This window comes from Spermophilus citellus (assembly GCF_964194105.1).
Source record: "Spermophilus citellus genome assembly, chromosome: 7".
In the NCBI taxonomy this organism is placed as follows: Eukaryota; Metazoa; Chordata; class Mammalia; order Rodentia; family Sciuridae; genus Spermophilus; species Spermophilus citellus.
In genome coordinates, this window is record NC_138188.1 from 51235646 (window position 1) to 51252431 (window position 16786).

A 16786-nucleotide genomic window follows, 5' to 3' on the forward strand; every position below is an offset into this window, starting at 1 on the left:
TTATATAATACAATATACTACCTAAATTAAAAAGATACAAAATGCATCTAACTCTCACAAATGACCCAAACATTCTACCATTCAGAAATGAGTTAACTCTGAAATTCTCTTCCAGGTAAACCAAGGGTCTTTTCAATGGGGCAGCTAGTATGTGCTTTTACATAGTAAGTTCTATTGGACCCCTGGCTCACACGGACTCTTTTAAAACCACTCATAGTTGAATTCTGTTGTAACTTAAAGCAGCCATTGAAAGAGGTAAATGAATGGGTGTGACCATGTCCCCTTAAAATCTTCCTTACCAAAACAGACTGTAGTTTGACAAGCCCTAAAATAAAACCAAGAAACCTTTCAAAGTCATTGTTATTTATACTTAGCCAGAGAAGCTGGAACCTCAATAAGAAAATTATTTTTCCTGCCAAAAGACATCAGATAAAATGTATTTCCAGTTACTGCGGTCCCCAGGTCAAGATAAGGATGTTCCAAGAGGGCACAGAAAACAAAGCTACAGCACTGAACACAAACCAGCTGCCTTCCAGGGTAACGAGGGGGCATTCCTTCCACAAAGAATCAGAGCACCCACTATGTTTGAGAATGTGGCTGATGAAGGTTTGATACCTGGAGCTAACTTTGAGCAATTACAGATTATCCACTGAGATATATCTGAAAATGCTAAAAACAAAACAAAACAAAAAAAAAACCCTTCATTTCAAAGGAAGTCATACCTCGTATCCCTGGAATGAGACAGGAACAATGAGTAGGAATGTCCCCCAATAACCAAGAAGCAGGGTAACATGGACCATGCAAGACAAAGAGAAAGTTGGATCAGACCAGAGCCAAGAACTGTTCTCCCAGCTCTGAGAATTTTCACCAGCTCCCTAATAAGAAGAAATAAAAAGATTGTGGGAGAGATGGCGGCCAAGGGAGTCCAGCACACCAGTACGCTGCGCCACTGTGTGGGAGAAACACGAGGTGAAATGGCTGAAGGCTACCTTGGTGGGAATCCCCAGTGAAATTGAAGTGCTCCAGAATCTAGAGGTCAAAATTCCAGCGCGCGGGATTCGGCTGCAGGGGCTTGGTAGCGGGCGATTTTTCCACACGGAGCGAAGCAGTACTTGGTCGGCGGACCGCCCCGTGGATGGAGTCGGGGACGCGCCCGAGTTAATTAGCCGCGAGTTACCAGAGAGGGATTACAGCGAAGCGGATTCTGCAGGCTCCTGCCAGTGGCACACTAGCCGCGCTGAGTGCTGAATTCCAGCTTTGAAATACAGGAGAGAATCGGTCCAGTTCGTTTCCCGACACCGGTCGGAACACGCAGGAGAACTGCAGCCGCCATCATGGGGAGCTGACGCAATCATCCCTGCTTTCTACTGATCTCAGCTCATTCAACTACAGAACAGGTGATTCCAGGCTGGTATTTGCCTGCGTCGCGCAGACAGATCGCTCAGGCTCGGGATTGGAAACTCTGAGGAGAATACTCTTCAGGCCTCACCCCTGGCAAGGCGGGTGCCGGGCTTTGAGCGGCCAGATTCTAGTTCCCCGGGTTGCTTTGGCCCAGGGCGGGAGATCCTTCTTGGCTCGGGGCTACGGAACCCGCGGCGACTGTGTCTTTGACCCTGCCCCTGTCTGAGCACACACTGAGCTGGGAGAGGTTGGAGCTGCCAGGTCCGGGCGGGGGCCGCCTGGGCCTGAGGTTGGGGTACCTCTGTGGACCCTGCTCCGAGCAGAGTGTGGCAGGGATCGGAGAGGCTGGGTTCTGGCCCTCGTGGCTGCTTGAGCCCAGGGCCACGGAGCCTGTGGGGACCGCGAGCTGAGGCCACCCACAAGTGAAACTTGCGACGAGGGGCAGCGGGACTCTGTCTCCTGGAACAGTTTTGACCCGGAGCTGGAGAGCCCGCGGAAAGTGCGTCTTAGACTCTGCTCCAAGGGGAGCGTACACCGAGCAGGGAGAGTTTGGTGCGGCCAGGCTTGGGCACCTAGCAGGGAGAGTCTGGTGCGGCCAGGCTTGGGCTCCCGGGGCGGCTCTGGCCTGGGTTTGGGGAACCCGCGGCGGTTGCCCTGAGGAGCCTGCTCCTAGCAGAAAGTGGCGGGGATCGGAGAGACCGGCTCCTGGCTCCCGAAGCGGCTCTGGCTCAGGGTTGGGGATCCTACAGGGACTGCTTCTTGGTCTGGGTCCTGCTGGGTACTGCGGGGGCCTGGAGGGCAGAGTGGAGCTGCCTCCTGTGCCCAGAGCAGGCTAAGGGTCCCGCCGGTGTGGTATCGCGACACCCCAACTGCAGCTGGGGCCGAGGAGAGTAGCCGCCCACGCCTGGAACAGGACCAGCGACCCGACGGCAGGGTAGCCAAGTCAACCCACTTGGAGTAGAGGCCGTGAAGAGCTGCCGTCTGACCCTGCAAGATAGGCAGTCCTGCGTCCCACTGGCAGGACAGGCTCGGCAGCCGGCCAGTGTAGTGGACGAGTAGCATCGAGGCAGTCACGTCACACTGGTTGGAGTGGGGGTTGAACAGAGCCGCCGCCAGCATCCGGAAGGAGCCCAGAGACCCGTTGGAGAGGCAGTTAGGTACCCCCACTGGGAGTGGGGGTTGAGCAGAACTGCAGCCCAGGCCCGCAGGGTGGGCAGATCTGAGACCCACCGGCGGAACAGGCTTGGAGGCCGACCAGCGTGGTAGACACGTCACATCAATTGGAGTAGGGGTGGAGAAGAGCTGCTGCCCACGTCCGGATCAGGACCAACGATCCGAGGACGTGGCAGGAACGTCACCGCAATTGGAGTGGGGGCAGAGTAGAGCAGCCACCCGTGCCCGCGGGGCGGGCAGACCTACGACCAACCAGCGTAGTATATAGATCACCCTGATTAGAGGAGGATCACAGCCACTACCCGCCCTACAAGAGAGATATCCTAAATATACAAGAGCAACAAAAATAAACAGGGGGAAAATTTTCAAAAACACAACAGTTTCACGAAGCAGAAAGAAACGCAAGCAACATGAAAAGACAAGGAAAGAAAGGACCACAAGCAATGCAGGTCAACTCAACCCTAGAAGAGGTAATAGCTGCAACAGACGGAATGTCAGATAAAGAGTTCAGGATATACATGCTTCAGATGATCTGGACTCTCAAGGAAGACATGAGACAGCAAAACCAGACAATGAAAGATCACATTGACAAGGAACTACAGAAACAAATCCAGGAAGTAAAAGATCAATTTCACAGGGAGCTAGAAGTAATAAAGAACAAACAAATAGAAATCCTAGAAATGCAGGAAGCAATAAACCAACTTAAAACCTCAATTGACAATACTACCAGCAGAATAGATCACTTAGAAGATAGAACATCAGACAATGAAGACAAAGTATTTCAACTTGAGAAGAACATAGACAGTTCAGCAAGACTGCTAAGAAACCATGAGCAGAACATCCAAGAGATATGGGATAACATTAAAAGGCCAAACTTAAGAGTCATTGGGATACAGGAGGGCACAGAGCTCCAAACCAGAGGAATGAACAATCTATTCAATGAAATAATACGAGAAAACTTCCCAGACTTGAAGAATGAAACAGAATCCCATATCCTAGAAGCCTACAGGACGCCAAAAGTGCAAAATCATAAGAGATCCACACCTAGACACATTATAATGAAGATGCCCAACATACAGAATAAGGAGAGAATTTTAAAAGCTACAAGAGAAAGAAAGCAGATTACATTTAGGGGCAAACCAATCAGAATAACAGCTGATCTCTCAACACAGACTCTGAAAGCTAGAAGATCCTGGAATAACATATTTCAAACACTGAAAGAAAATGGGCTCCAACCAAGAATCGTGTATCCGGCGAAATTAAGCTTCAGGATGGAAGATGAAATTAAAACCTTTCACGATAAACAAAAGTTAAAAGAATTCGCAGCTAGAAAACCATCTCTTCAAAAAATCCTTGGCAAAACATTACAGGAAGAGGAAACTGAAAATAACATTGAAAACCATCAGTGGGAGATAGGACAGTAAAGGGGGGAAAGTAACCAAAGAGGAAAACTAATCAGGTTTAGTAACATAAATAAACAAATATGACTGGAGGAACAAACCTAATCTCAATAATAACCCTAAATGTTAATGGCTTAAACTCACCAATTAAGAGACACAGGCTAGTCGAATGGATCACAAAACAAGATCCAACAATATGTTGCCTACAGGAGACGCATTTGATAGGAAAAGATATACATAGACTGAAGGTGAAAGGCTGGGAAAAATCATTCCACTCATATGGACTGCGGAAACAAGCAGGAGTGTCCATACTCATATCAAACAAAATAGATTTCAAGCCAAAATTAATCAAAAAGGATAAAGAGGGACACTGCATACTGCTCAAGGGAACCATACACCAACAAGACATAACAATCATAAATATATATGCCCCAAACAATGGTGCACCTACGTTCATCAAGCAAACTCTTCTCAAGTACAAGAGTCTAATAGACCACCATACAATAATCATGGGAGACTTCAACACACCTCTCTCACCACTGGACAGATCTTCCAAACAAAAGTTAAATAAGGAAACTATAGAACTCAACAACACAATTAACAACCTAGACTTAATTGACATATATAGAATATACCACCCAACATCAAGTAGTTACACATTTTTCTCAGCAGCACATGGATCCTTCACAAAAATAGATCATATATTATGTCACAGGGCAACTCTTAGACAATATAAAGGAGTAGAAATAATACCATGCATCCTATCTGATCATAATGGAATGAAACTGAAAATCAACGATAAAAGAAGGAAGGAAAAATCATGCACCACGTGGAGAATGAACAATTGGTTACTGAATGACCAATGGGTCATAGAAGACATCAAGGAGGAAATTAAAAAATTCTTAGAGATAAATGAAAACACTGACACAACATATCGGAATCTATGGGACACACTGAAAGCAGTTTTAAGAGGAAAATTCATTGCTTGGAGTTCATTCCTTAAAAAAAGAAAAAACCAACAAATAAATGATCTCATACTTCATCTCAAAATCCTAGAAAAAGAAGAGCAAAATAACAGCAAAAGAAGTAGAAGGCAAGAAATAATTAAAATCAGAGCTGAAATTAATGAAATTGAAACAAAAGAAACAATTGAAAAAATTGACAAAACCAAAAGTTGGTTCTTTGAAAAAATAAATAAAATTGACAGACCCTTAGCCATGCTAATGAAGAGAAGAAGAGAGAGAACCCAAATTACTAGCATACGGGATGAAAAAGGCAATATCACAACAGACACTTCAGAAATACAGAAGATAATCAGAAATTACTTTGAATCCTTATACTCCAATAAAATAGAAGATAGTGAAGGCATCGATAAATTTCTTAAGTCATATGATCTGCCCAGATTGAGTCAGGAAGATATAGACAACCTAAACAGACCAATAACAATAGAGGAAATAGAAGAAACCATCAAAAGACTACCAACTAAGAAAAGCCCAGGACCGGATGGGTATACAGCAGAATTTTACAAAACCTTTAAAGAGGAACTAACACCAATACTTTTCAAGTTATTTCAGGAAATAGAAAAAGAGGGAGAACTTCCAAATACATTCTACGAGGCCAACATCACCCTGATTCCTAAACCAGACAAAGACACTTCAAAGAAAGAAAACTACAGACCAATATCTCTAATGAACCTAGATGCAAAAATCCTCAATAAAATTCTGGCGAATCGGATTCAAAAACATATCAAAAAAATTATACACCATGATCAAGTAGGATTCATCCCTGGGATGCAAGGCTGGTTCAATATACGGAAATCAATAAATGTTATTCACCACATCAATAGACTTAAAAATAAGAACCATATGATCATCTCGATAGATGCAGAAAAGGCATTCGACAAAGTACAGCATCCCTTTATGTTCAAAACTCTAGAAAAATTAGGGATAACAGGATCATTCCTCAACATTGTTAAAGCAATCTATGATAAGCCACAGGCCAGCATCATCCTAAATGGAGAAAAATTGAAGGCATTCCCTCTAAGATCTGGTACAAGACAGGGATGCCCTCTCTCACCACTTCTGTTCAACATAGTCCTCGAAACACTGGCCAGAGCAATTAGACAGACGAAAGAAATTAAAGGCATAAAAATAGGAAAAGAAGAACTTAAATTATCACTATTTGCAGACGATATGATTCTATACCTAACAGACCCAAAAGGGTCTACAAAGAAACTATTAGAGTTAATAAATGAATTCAGCAAAGTGGCGGGATATAAAATCAACACGCATAAATCAAATGCATTCCTGTATATCAGCGACAAATCCTCTGAAACAGAAATGAGGACAACTACTCCATTCACAATATCCCCCAAAAAAATAAAATACCTGGGAATCAATCTAACAAAAGAGGTGAAAGACCTATACAATGAAAACTACAGAACCCTAAAAAGAGACATAGAAGAAGACCTCAGAAGATGGAAAAATATACCCTGCTCATGGATAGGCAGAACTAACATTATCAAAATGGCGATATTACCAAAAGTTCTCTATAAGTTCAATGCTATCCCAATCAAAATCCCAACAGCATTTCTTGTAGAAATAGATAAAACAATCAGGAAATTCATATGGAATAATAAAAGACCCAGAATAGCAAAAACAATGCTAAGCAGGAAGTGTGAATCAGGCGGTATAGCGATACCAGACTTCAAACTATACTACAGAGCAATAGTAACAAAAACAGCATGGTACTGGTGCCAAAACAGGCGAGCGGACCAATGGTACAGAATAGAAGACACAGTAACCAATCCGCAAAACTACAACTATCTTATATTTGATAAAGGGGCTAAAAGCATGCAATGGAGGAAGGATAGCATCTTCAACAAATGGTGCTGGGAAAACTGGAAATCCATTTGCATCAAAATGAAACTGAATCCCTTTCTCTCGCCATGCACAAAAGTTAACTCAAAATGGATCAAGGAGCTCGATATTAAATCAGAGACACGGCGTCTGATAGAAGAAAAAGTCGGCTATGATCTACATACTGTGGGGTCAGGCCCCAAATTCCTCAATAGGACACCCATAGCGCAAGAGTTAACAACCAGAATCAACAAATGGGACTTACTCAAACTAAGAAGTTTTCTCTCAACAAAAGAAACAATAAGAGAGATAAACAGGGAGCCTACATCCTGGGAACAAATCTTTACCCCACACACTTCAGATAGAGCCCTAATATCCAGAGTATACAAAGAACTCAAAAAATTAGATAATAAGATAACAAATAACCCAATCAACAAATGGGCCAAGGACCTGAACAGACACTTCTCAGAGGAGGACATACAATCAATCAACAAGTACATGAAAAAATGCTCAACATCGCTAGCAGTCAGAGAAATGCAAATCAAAACCACCCTAAGATACCATCTCACTCCAGTAAGATTGGCAGCCATTAAAAAATCCAACAACAACAAGTGCTGGCGAGGATGTGGGGAAATGGGTACACTTGTTCATTGTTGGTGGGACTGCAAAATGGTGCAGCCAATTTGGAAAGCAGTATGGAGATTTCTTGGAAAGTTGGGAATGGAACCACCATTTGACCCAGCTATTCCCCTCCTCGGTCTATTCCCTAAAGACCTAACAAGAGCATGCTACAGGGACACTGCTATATCGATGTTCATAGCAGCACAATTCACGATAGCAAGACTGTGGAACCAACCTAGAAGCCCTTCAATAGATGAATGGATTAAAAAAATGTGGCATTTATACACAATGGAGTATTACTCTGCAATAAGAAATGACAAAATCATAGAATTTGGAGGGAAATGGATGGCATTAGAGCAGATTATGCTAAGTGAAGCTAGCCAATCCTTAAAAAACAAATGTCAAATGTCTTCTTTGATATAAGGGGAGTAACCAAGGACAGGGTAGAGACGAAGAGCTTGAGGAAGATTAACATTAAACAGGGATGATAGGCGGGAGGGAAAGTGAGAGTTAAGGGAAATTGCATGGAACTGGAAGGTGAGCCTCAGGGTTATACACAATTACATATAAGAGGAAAGGAGGAGTAGGAGGAAAATTATATAAGTGGAAGAAACGATTTATAGTAGAGGGGATGGAGAGAGAGTAGGGGAGGGGAGGGGAGGGGAGGGGTGAGGGGACAGTGGAGAATGGGATAGACAGCAGAATACATCAGTCACTAGAAAGGCAATTTGTAAATCAATGGAAATGTAACTGATGTGACACAGCAATCTGTATACGGGGTAAAAATGGGAGTTCATAACCCACTTGAATCAATCTGTGAAATATGGTATGTTAAGAACTATGTAATGTTATGAACAACCAACAATAAAATAATTAAAAAAAAAAGAATATTGTGCAGGATCATTCTGGAGAGATGAATGCAAAACACTGGGGAAACACTATGCAGCAAAAAAAAAAAAAAAAAAGAAGAAATAAAAAAAAAAGAGAATCCCTTGCACATCATTTACGGTGATAGAAAGTAGTTCACAGTAGCATTCTATCCTTCAGATGCATTCTATCCTTCAGATACAGAGACATAGGGAGCATTTCTTTGAAACTTTGTGGCTCCAATGCACCTTGTCAAAGTCAGGGGCAGAGATCTCACCTGCAGTGCCTCATTACTAATTTAAAGTTTGGTCCTTCCATTTTTCCCAGAATGATCGCATCCCAAGCATTAAACATTTATTGAATTGGATCCCTTGGGAAGAAAGGTAATTTTCAAAGACAGAACTGAAGGAAGAAGATAGCTCACAAAACTATTAGACTACAAGATTCATAAGGGCGGGAACTGTAGTATTCTGTTTGCCATTAATGCACATTTCTGGAATTTAGATACAAATTTATCCTATACATAATTATTGTATATAATTATGTATAGGATAAATGTATATTATTTATATTTTCAATCTATGGGATGGGTTCTGCCACTCCTAATCCATTCAATGGCTTCATACAGATCTCCAAAAAAAAGTCTCCTCTAGATAATTGTCTTTAACATATGGCTAGGTCGACTATAGTCAAGGTCTAGGTCTAGAGTAAGTAAAACAGACCACCAGCAACAGCCCTTCCACATTTACTTGCATGCACACACACATGCGTGCATACATGCATACCTCTGACTTTTTGTGTGTCTTTTCCATGAAATAGGCTAAAAATATGGAATTTCCCCTTTGAGACCTTTGAAACAATCCCCATAAATGTCAAGGGCTATTTTGGCTTGACAATGAATTTATCACTTCACTATAGGTTATATTCACAAAGTTAATCTCTCTGACTCAGAGCCAAGTTAAATCATGGCCTTGTGGTAGTTACACAGTATTAAGAAACTGTAGGTTTCTAATAAGATGTTGAAGAGTAATAAAATAAATTACAGCATTTGGGCTCTCTTATGCAAAGTGCCAGTCACTTCTTTGGCAGCAGAGCAAGAGTACCTGTTATATGATCCAGATAGGTACACAGTTTTATCTTCTTTACATAAAACTCTATATGGTGTAATATATCATTGCATATACAACTGTATATTACTTATGTTTATTATATACTTATATTTTATGTTATCTGTACATATGTAAACATGTAGATAATTGTACATATGTAGATAATTATCTCATGATAATTTATGAGATCTTTCATTGAAAGTTGCAGATAAGTTAGTATGAGTCTTAAATTGGACCAATATTATAAAATGCTTTGACTGCATAGTGCTATATTTCTAGAAATAGAGAAGTGTTGTACTTTCATGATTAACTTCAAATTTTTATGTTTTATAATACATGAAGTATAAAATTATGTAAAGCTAAGCATAAAGGTTTTATAATGCATCATTTTTCTAATGCATATAAATCGTTATAATACATATAATACATTATAAAACATATGCATTTATGTATTATATAAACATAATGCATTATAAATTATGAAGGTTGGTAAATCATTATAAATTAAAATTCTGGAAAACGAAACATTGCAAACATGCTTTGCAGCAAAGCAGATGATAATCAGCATCCACTGGATGTATCTCTGAGGAGGCAGCACTAAGAAGAAATTATTAGGAAATGCATCTGTTGTAATTAAGAATGTAAAGCCCAACCACAGTTTTAAAATCTGGCTACACCACTTGACTAACTATGTGACTGGGGACAAATTAATTAGCCTTTTCTTTCCTCCGTTTCCTCACCTATGCAACAGGGGCACCTAATTATACTAGGATAAGCTAGGATGCCAGTAATAACCACCAGTAATAACCACCAATAAGAGCCACCGCCCAAGCTCAGTGGTAACATACCACACATGACTTCCCACTCATACAGAGCCTTCCCAGGTCCACACAGATTCTCAGGGTGGCCGAGATAGATCCCTGAGCTGGCCAACACGGCAGGCTGCTTGACTCCTACCATCCTCACCCTGACAGGCACCGTTGGGGTCAGAGCAGGGAAAGAGAAAGAGAAGACATGCAGACGCAGAGCAATGGCTCTTAAGCTCCACCTCCTATTAGATGACAGTTTTGATTATTGTGAAGTAGGCAGAAAGAAAATTAAGATAAGGTTAACCCGAACTTAAGAAAAACATCATCCAATTCAGAACTAGAAAGTTCTCTAAAAATAAACCAGTCAAACCCCTTGTAACGCAGAAACGGTCAGAGAAAATATGAGAATTTTTGCCTTAGTTTCCCACCCAGCAAGGGCAGGCCTGAAGTCAAACTCTGCTATCTGTTCTAACTCCCTCCTGGTTGCAGTTCCTCAGCCAACCTCTGCAGGTGTGTTCAACATTCTTGACTCTTCGGGAATATCGTGGAGGCCAGAGCAGTATGGTAGTTAGGTGTCCCCTCCAAATTTATATTTAAAAGAAAATCTAGAAATGATGGTAATAATGGAGAGGGTCTTCCAGATCAGAAATTATACTGCAGCCACTATGAACTAATTATATCTTATTTTAACTAATTAAAACTATTAACTAATTATATCTTAACAACATGATATTTATTATCCAAACCAATTGAAGATTCCAGATTAAATACCATCCTGAAGAAAGATAGTTTTGTTCTGACAAGAAGGAATAAGAATGGAAAGTGTCATGGAGATTCCCCAAAAAACTTGGAATGGAACCACCATTTGATCCAGCTATTCCACTTCTCAGTTTACACTCAAAGGACTTAAAATCAGCATATTACATGATGCAGCCACATCAATGTTTATAGCAGCTCAACTCACAATGACTTAACTATGGAACCAAGCTTCCTTCCGCAGATGAATGGATAAAAATAAATTATATATAATACACACACAATCACACACACACACACACACATATATATATATATATATATACATATATATAAGATGGAGTATTACTCAGCCTTAAAGAATGAAATTATGGCATTTGCCGGTAAATGGATGGAGATAGAGAATATCAGGCTAAGCAAAATAAGCCAATGCCAAAAAAACCAATGGCCAAATGTTTTCTCTGATATGTGAATGTTAATTCACAATAAGGGGGAAGCTAGAAAAGAATAGAGTTACTTTAGGTAGAGGGGAGTGAAAGGAGGGGAGGGGATTTGGGGGTAGGAAGGACAGTAGAATGAATCAGACCTTATTACCCTATGTGTGTATGCAACTATGTGACTGGTGTGATTCTATATCATATCCAACCAGAAGAATGAGAAATTATACTCCATTGTATATGATGTATCAAAGTGCACTCTACCATCATGTTTAACTAATTAAAACAAATAAAAAATTTTTTGAAAAAGGAATAAGATCTGCAAAAAGAAGTGACATGACATACGTCAGAACTCTGAAAGCATTCAAAATAAGGTCTGTTGATCATTGCACTTTCTGAATCATTTTAAAATGATCATACCCCCCGGCCTTGTCTTACTCACACAGCTCAGAAAGGTGTGTGCATTCCTAACAACAGGGAGAGCTAGACTGCTGAGCTAGATGTCACTTGTGGGTTTTGTTTCTATTTGTTGAGTGGAGAGGAAAACCAAACAATTGGTGAGCCAAGCTGAGTGAACTGCCTAGTGTCACTGAAGGGCGTGGCCAACAGTGACTAACACAGTCATTTTCCACTTGAACAGGTTCAGGTTCAAAATGTAACTTCAGTTATTTTAAAATTGAAAGGAATGATTGCAGTTCTATCATCATTTCCATTCATGTAGATCATCGCCATAACCAACGGAGCCCTCCAGCACTGAGCCCAGAAATGCAGCCATCGGATCACAGGCAGAGCCAAGGAGGTATGCCACTGTCAAGTACCCAGGTAATGAACACCCAGCCAGGATGACAGCTGTCAGTCACTTCTTGGCTACACTTCTCATCTTATAAAGTCGCCAACTCAGAGATGCCACCATTGCACCCCAGTACCCCAAATACTCCACTTAAAAATTTGTGTGTGTGTAGTGACCTTCCTTCAGACCCTTTATAATGGCATCTGACCTTATGAACATCTAGAAATGTCATTGATTCAAATGACCGCTTGCTTACTTAATGACATTGATAGAAAATGAAGCCTAAAGCTCATATAACTCTACCCCAAGTCCTCCAGAGTCTTGTTAATTGTAATGAGGGACATGTGACATCCTGAAATACAATTTTATATATGGTTGGCACAAAATACCTATACATATTTATGGTGTACAGTTTGATAACTTAATTTATGTATACAATGTATATGATCAGCATTTCTATCTTCTCAAATATTTATCATTTCTGTGTGTTGGGAACTTTTGGACTCTACTACTTATTTTTAAATACACAAGAAATTCTTATAGACCATTCTTACCCTACTATGCTACAGAACGTGAGAATTACTCCTATCTAACTGTATTTTGGTAACTTCCCATCCCTCCCTCCCTTCCTAGTCTCTAGTAACCACTATTCTACTCCTTAGATCAACTCTTTCAGTTTCCACAGAGTAGGACATGAGGCATTTGTCTTTCTGTACAATATGTTTGTAAAGAAAAAACTGGTACATCCTACCCTCGTAAATGGTATGGATGATGTTCTTCTTCCAGTGGGTTATGGAGCAGGAAAGTGGAGATGAGATAAAAGAAGCCGTGTACCTACTGGAGTCCTTTAGCCCTCTCAGAGGCGACATTTGTACTTCACATCAAGCCTTATCCAGTATCTGGACTAGTTTCATGTGTCAAAACCAAAGGGGAAGTCTTGCCAAGGGCACTGGTTTTGCTTCAAGTGAGGCAGGCTGAGAAGATACACATCATTTTGTTCACACAGAACTCCCCTCCCTTTTTCCCCTGCTTCTTTCCTGCTTGGAGCTGACTCCTCCTTCCTGCAGCTCAGAGGATCACAGGCTGATTGAAGAACACAAAGGTTCCTATGGGAGCCTGAGTACAGGCTGGCTCTGCTTGCTCATATTCATTTTCTCTCTCTCTCTCTCTCTCTCTCTCTCTCTCTCTCTCTCTGCCATAAAAGCTGAAACCTACCTGACAGTCTCTCTGCTTCTGAATCCAGCTCTGGAACCAAATGCATCCTTTTATTGCTCTAAAAAGTGAATAGTTTGATTACATCCAGCTACGGGCTGCTTTCCTCCATAAGAAGGACCCAAAAGGACCTAGACATCACTGATTGTCAATCTACCTGAGGAGTTCTTGCTTTCTTGACGGAAATTTGGTTGTGGAAAGGAGTTTGGAGTTTGTCTGTCTTTAATTGGAATGTTGAAAAGTTGCTTATTGATGCCTGAAATGGAACTCAGTTTTTAGATATGGGTTGAGTCAGATCTAAAGAAGCCATGCCTGACCATTTCCTGCAGGACTGAGGGACACCTAGAGGGAAACTTGGTAGGAGAAATGACATCCGATTGGCAACAACCATGCTTTATTTTGAGAATCATCAGACTCATTGAGAAGGGAAATTAAATATTGATCAAGGACAATGTCTTTCTTTCTCAGTAACTTACTAGCAAATGACTCTAGCCTGTGGAAAGAAAATCATAATTCTACGGACCTTTTAAATTCACCAGGAACTCTGAATATCTATCTTTTTTGCCTGACATTTTTGATGGCTCTTGCAGCCCTAGCGGGCAGCATTTTTTCACTCGTGTCCCTGCTGGGAATGCGGAACAGAACAGTCGTGTCCATGCTCGTGGCTTCCTGGTCTGTGGATGATCTCCTGAGTGTCCTGTCAGTGACCATCTTCATGTTTTTGCAGTGGCCAAAAGAGCTCCCGGGCTACTTCCAGTCTCTGTGCACCACGTCCGCCTTGCTGTACTTATGCCAGGGCCTCTCCAGCAACTTGAAGGCGACTCTCCTGGTCTCCTACAACTTTTACACCATGCACCGGGCTGAGGGGAGCCCAGTGGCCTCCGGCAGACCTGGCCAGGTGCTCGGCGTGGCGCTCACGGTGTGGGCAGCCAGCCTGCTGCTCTCCGCGCTCCCGCTATGCGGCTGGGGCGCCTTCGTGCGCACGCCCTGGGGCTGCCTGGCCGACTGCTCCAGCTCCTACGTGCTGCTGCTCTTCTCCGTGTACGCCTCAGCCTTCGGGCTCCTGGCGGGCCTCTCGGTCCCGCTCACTCACCAGTTGCTGTGCTCGGAAGAGCCGCCAAGAATCCATGCCAACTACCAGGAAATTTCCCGTGGGGCTTCCACTCCTGGGACCCCTTCTGCTGCGGGGAGAGAGCTTTCGCTGTCCCCTGAGGATGCTCCGGGCCCCGCTCTGCGCTGCGCTGGGGGATGTTCCCGGAGTCCCGACACTGCCTTTGGACCAGGTCCGCCGGCGGCCGCAGGGGCGGGAGCCTGCTGGCGTGAGAACCGGGGGACTCCGTACGGCACCCGGAGCTTCACCAGGAGCGTTGCACAGAAGCGCTTCGCTTTGATCTTAGCGCTGACAAAAGTCGTTCTCTGGCTGCCTTTAATGGTAAAAGTGCACTTGCTCCTAATGCGCGCGTGTGTGCCAGGCAGTGTGAGTGCGTGTTGAGGCCAGCGTCGCGGGTTTGGGAAGCCACCAAAAGATGCGCAGTGAAGTCCTTTTCCAGAGGTGCCTCGCCAGGTTTTAGACACTCGCTGGAAGGAGGGCGGCTTCCCGCTGGGAGCAACCCGCCACCAAGCCTTTCCAGCCAAGCACTCCTCTCCATTCAAAACTGAGGGGCTTGAGGAGCACTTTCAGTAACGGGCGACTTAGTTTTTCTATCTCTGTTATGATCAATTTCCCAGCAAAAAATTTGGAATTTTCAGAACAGGAGAGAAAGGTTCTTTCCACCTTCTGTCGCCCTTTTCTCTGTGCTCCTTTCCTGCCAGGTGAGGACCGCGCCCAGGCCCAGCAGGGAGACCAAGGAGGGGCGCATGTGCTGTAGAGCGACAAGAGAGGGGGCCAACCAGGCTTTTGTTCTGGCCTCCCGGGCGAGCCCGCGGGAGAAGTGTCAGTGGCGCCTTGCTCTGACAAGAGCTCCTGGGTGGAGATGAGGCTCTGGGGGCTGACAAAGACCATTCGGCGCTGGGTACAGGTCCCACAGATGCTGCCCATTTGCCTGGGCAGCGACCGCATGTTGTAAACTGTACCTCCCTGGTGGAGATTTCAACAGGCAGTGAGCTCACCATCCAAGAGCAGAATCCACCAAACCTTGGAGTCTGGCGCAGTAGGGTGTATCCCAAGAGCCCACCACCAAAGCCTAGCACAGCAGCCCAGAAGCAGAACTTTCTCAACCAGGGAAGGAGGCTGGAGAGGGAGACTGGGGCCGTGGGCTTGCGGGGAAGGCTTGGGAAGTGAAATGAGATTGGAGTTAGGTCTGAAGTTCTCTCCCCTTTGCAGATCCACATGGTGGTCAAGCACGCGGTGGGGCTTCAGAGCCTTCCTTTTGAGACGCTCAGCTTTCTACTAACCCTGCTGGCCACCACCATAACCCCGGTGTTTGTCTTGTCCAAACGTTGGACCCACTTGCCTTGTGGCTGCATCATCAACTGCAGGCAGAGTGCTTACTCAGTGGCATCAGATGGCAAAAAAAGTAAGTCCCCTACAATGTGGCTGTTGGGAGCAATATGCATTCCCAATGCAGAAAAGTGGCCCTTGAGAAAGCTGCCTAGTAGAGGATGAAGAGTCAAGGACAAATGTAAATGGCAAATAGAAAAACAATTATGTGAAACAATTCTCAGCTCAGTGTTGGAGTAGCTTTTCAACCAGCAGGTTTTAAGCAACTATAGAAGTACTTGTGCAATGATGATTTTTCAAGGTAAAAAAGGAAGAGAGGACTCAAGGATGTCAACAAAGGCTCTTAAATGTTTTATCTAGGAAAGTTCTCAGTGGAAAATAAATCCCCTGCCAGGACTATGTGTCACCAGCCACATTGCTGAGAATCCTGCATCTGGTAAGAGAGTATTAACACTCTGGAAAGAATCAAACACTGATTATGCTGGAGCCCACACTTAGTCTTTGGAACAGCAAGAAACACATCTTTACTATTTTGCAGAGTCACTGAAACAGTCCCCAAATGATTCTCTGCTATTAGTAACATAAACCTGCAAAGCCCCAACCAGGAAGCAAAACTCCTCAGTTCCAAGAAGGGAGTAAGGTGGCAGACTTTGTCATTGTGTATGCATATATGAATCTGGCTTTGCTACTGACTTAAAAAAAATATGTCCCAAGGATAAGCATAGGGGATAGGCACAGGTAGGTTGGGGGTGGGAGGCAGATGTAAGGGTAAAGCTCTCTCCAGTGTAGTTGCTCCATATCATAAAACAGGAAAAACAGAAGAATGAGCTGCATATTTTGATCTGCCAGGAAGAAAAAAAATGACATTATTTTGTCATTCCAGACATAAGATACAATGTTCGGCCACTTAATA

The 16786-nt window shown here is 43.2% G+C and overlaps 1 protein-coding gene across 1 annotated transcript in view; it reads left to right on the forward strand.

The window, feature by feature from the left end:
* Window positions 1-13884: 13884 nt before the first annotated feature.
* The window catches only part of GPR149 (G protein-coupled receptor 149), a gene marked incomplete at both ends in the record, with an annotated part of 72113 nt that continues 69211 nt past the window's right edge, over window positions 13885-16786 (forward strand). Inside the window, 2 exons of the mRNA XM_081301819.1 lie at window positions 13885-14865; window positions 15757-15949. Of these exons, the coding sequence (XP_081157945.1) occupies window positions 13885-14865; window positions 15757-15949 (1174 nt within the window). The remainder of the gene's footprint in view (window positions 14866-15756; window positions 15950-16786) is intronic.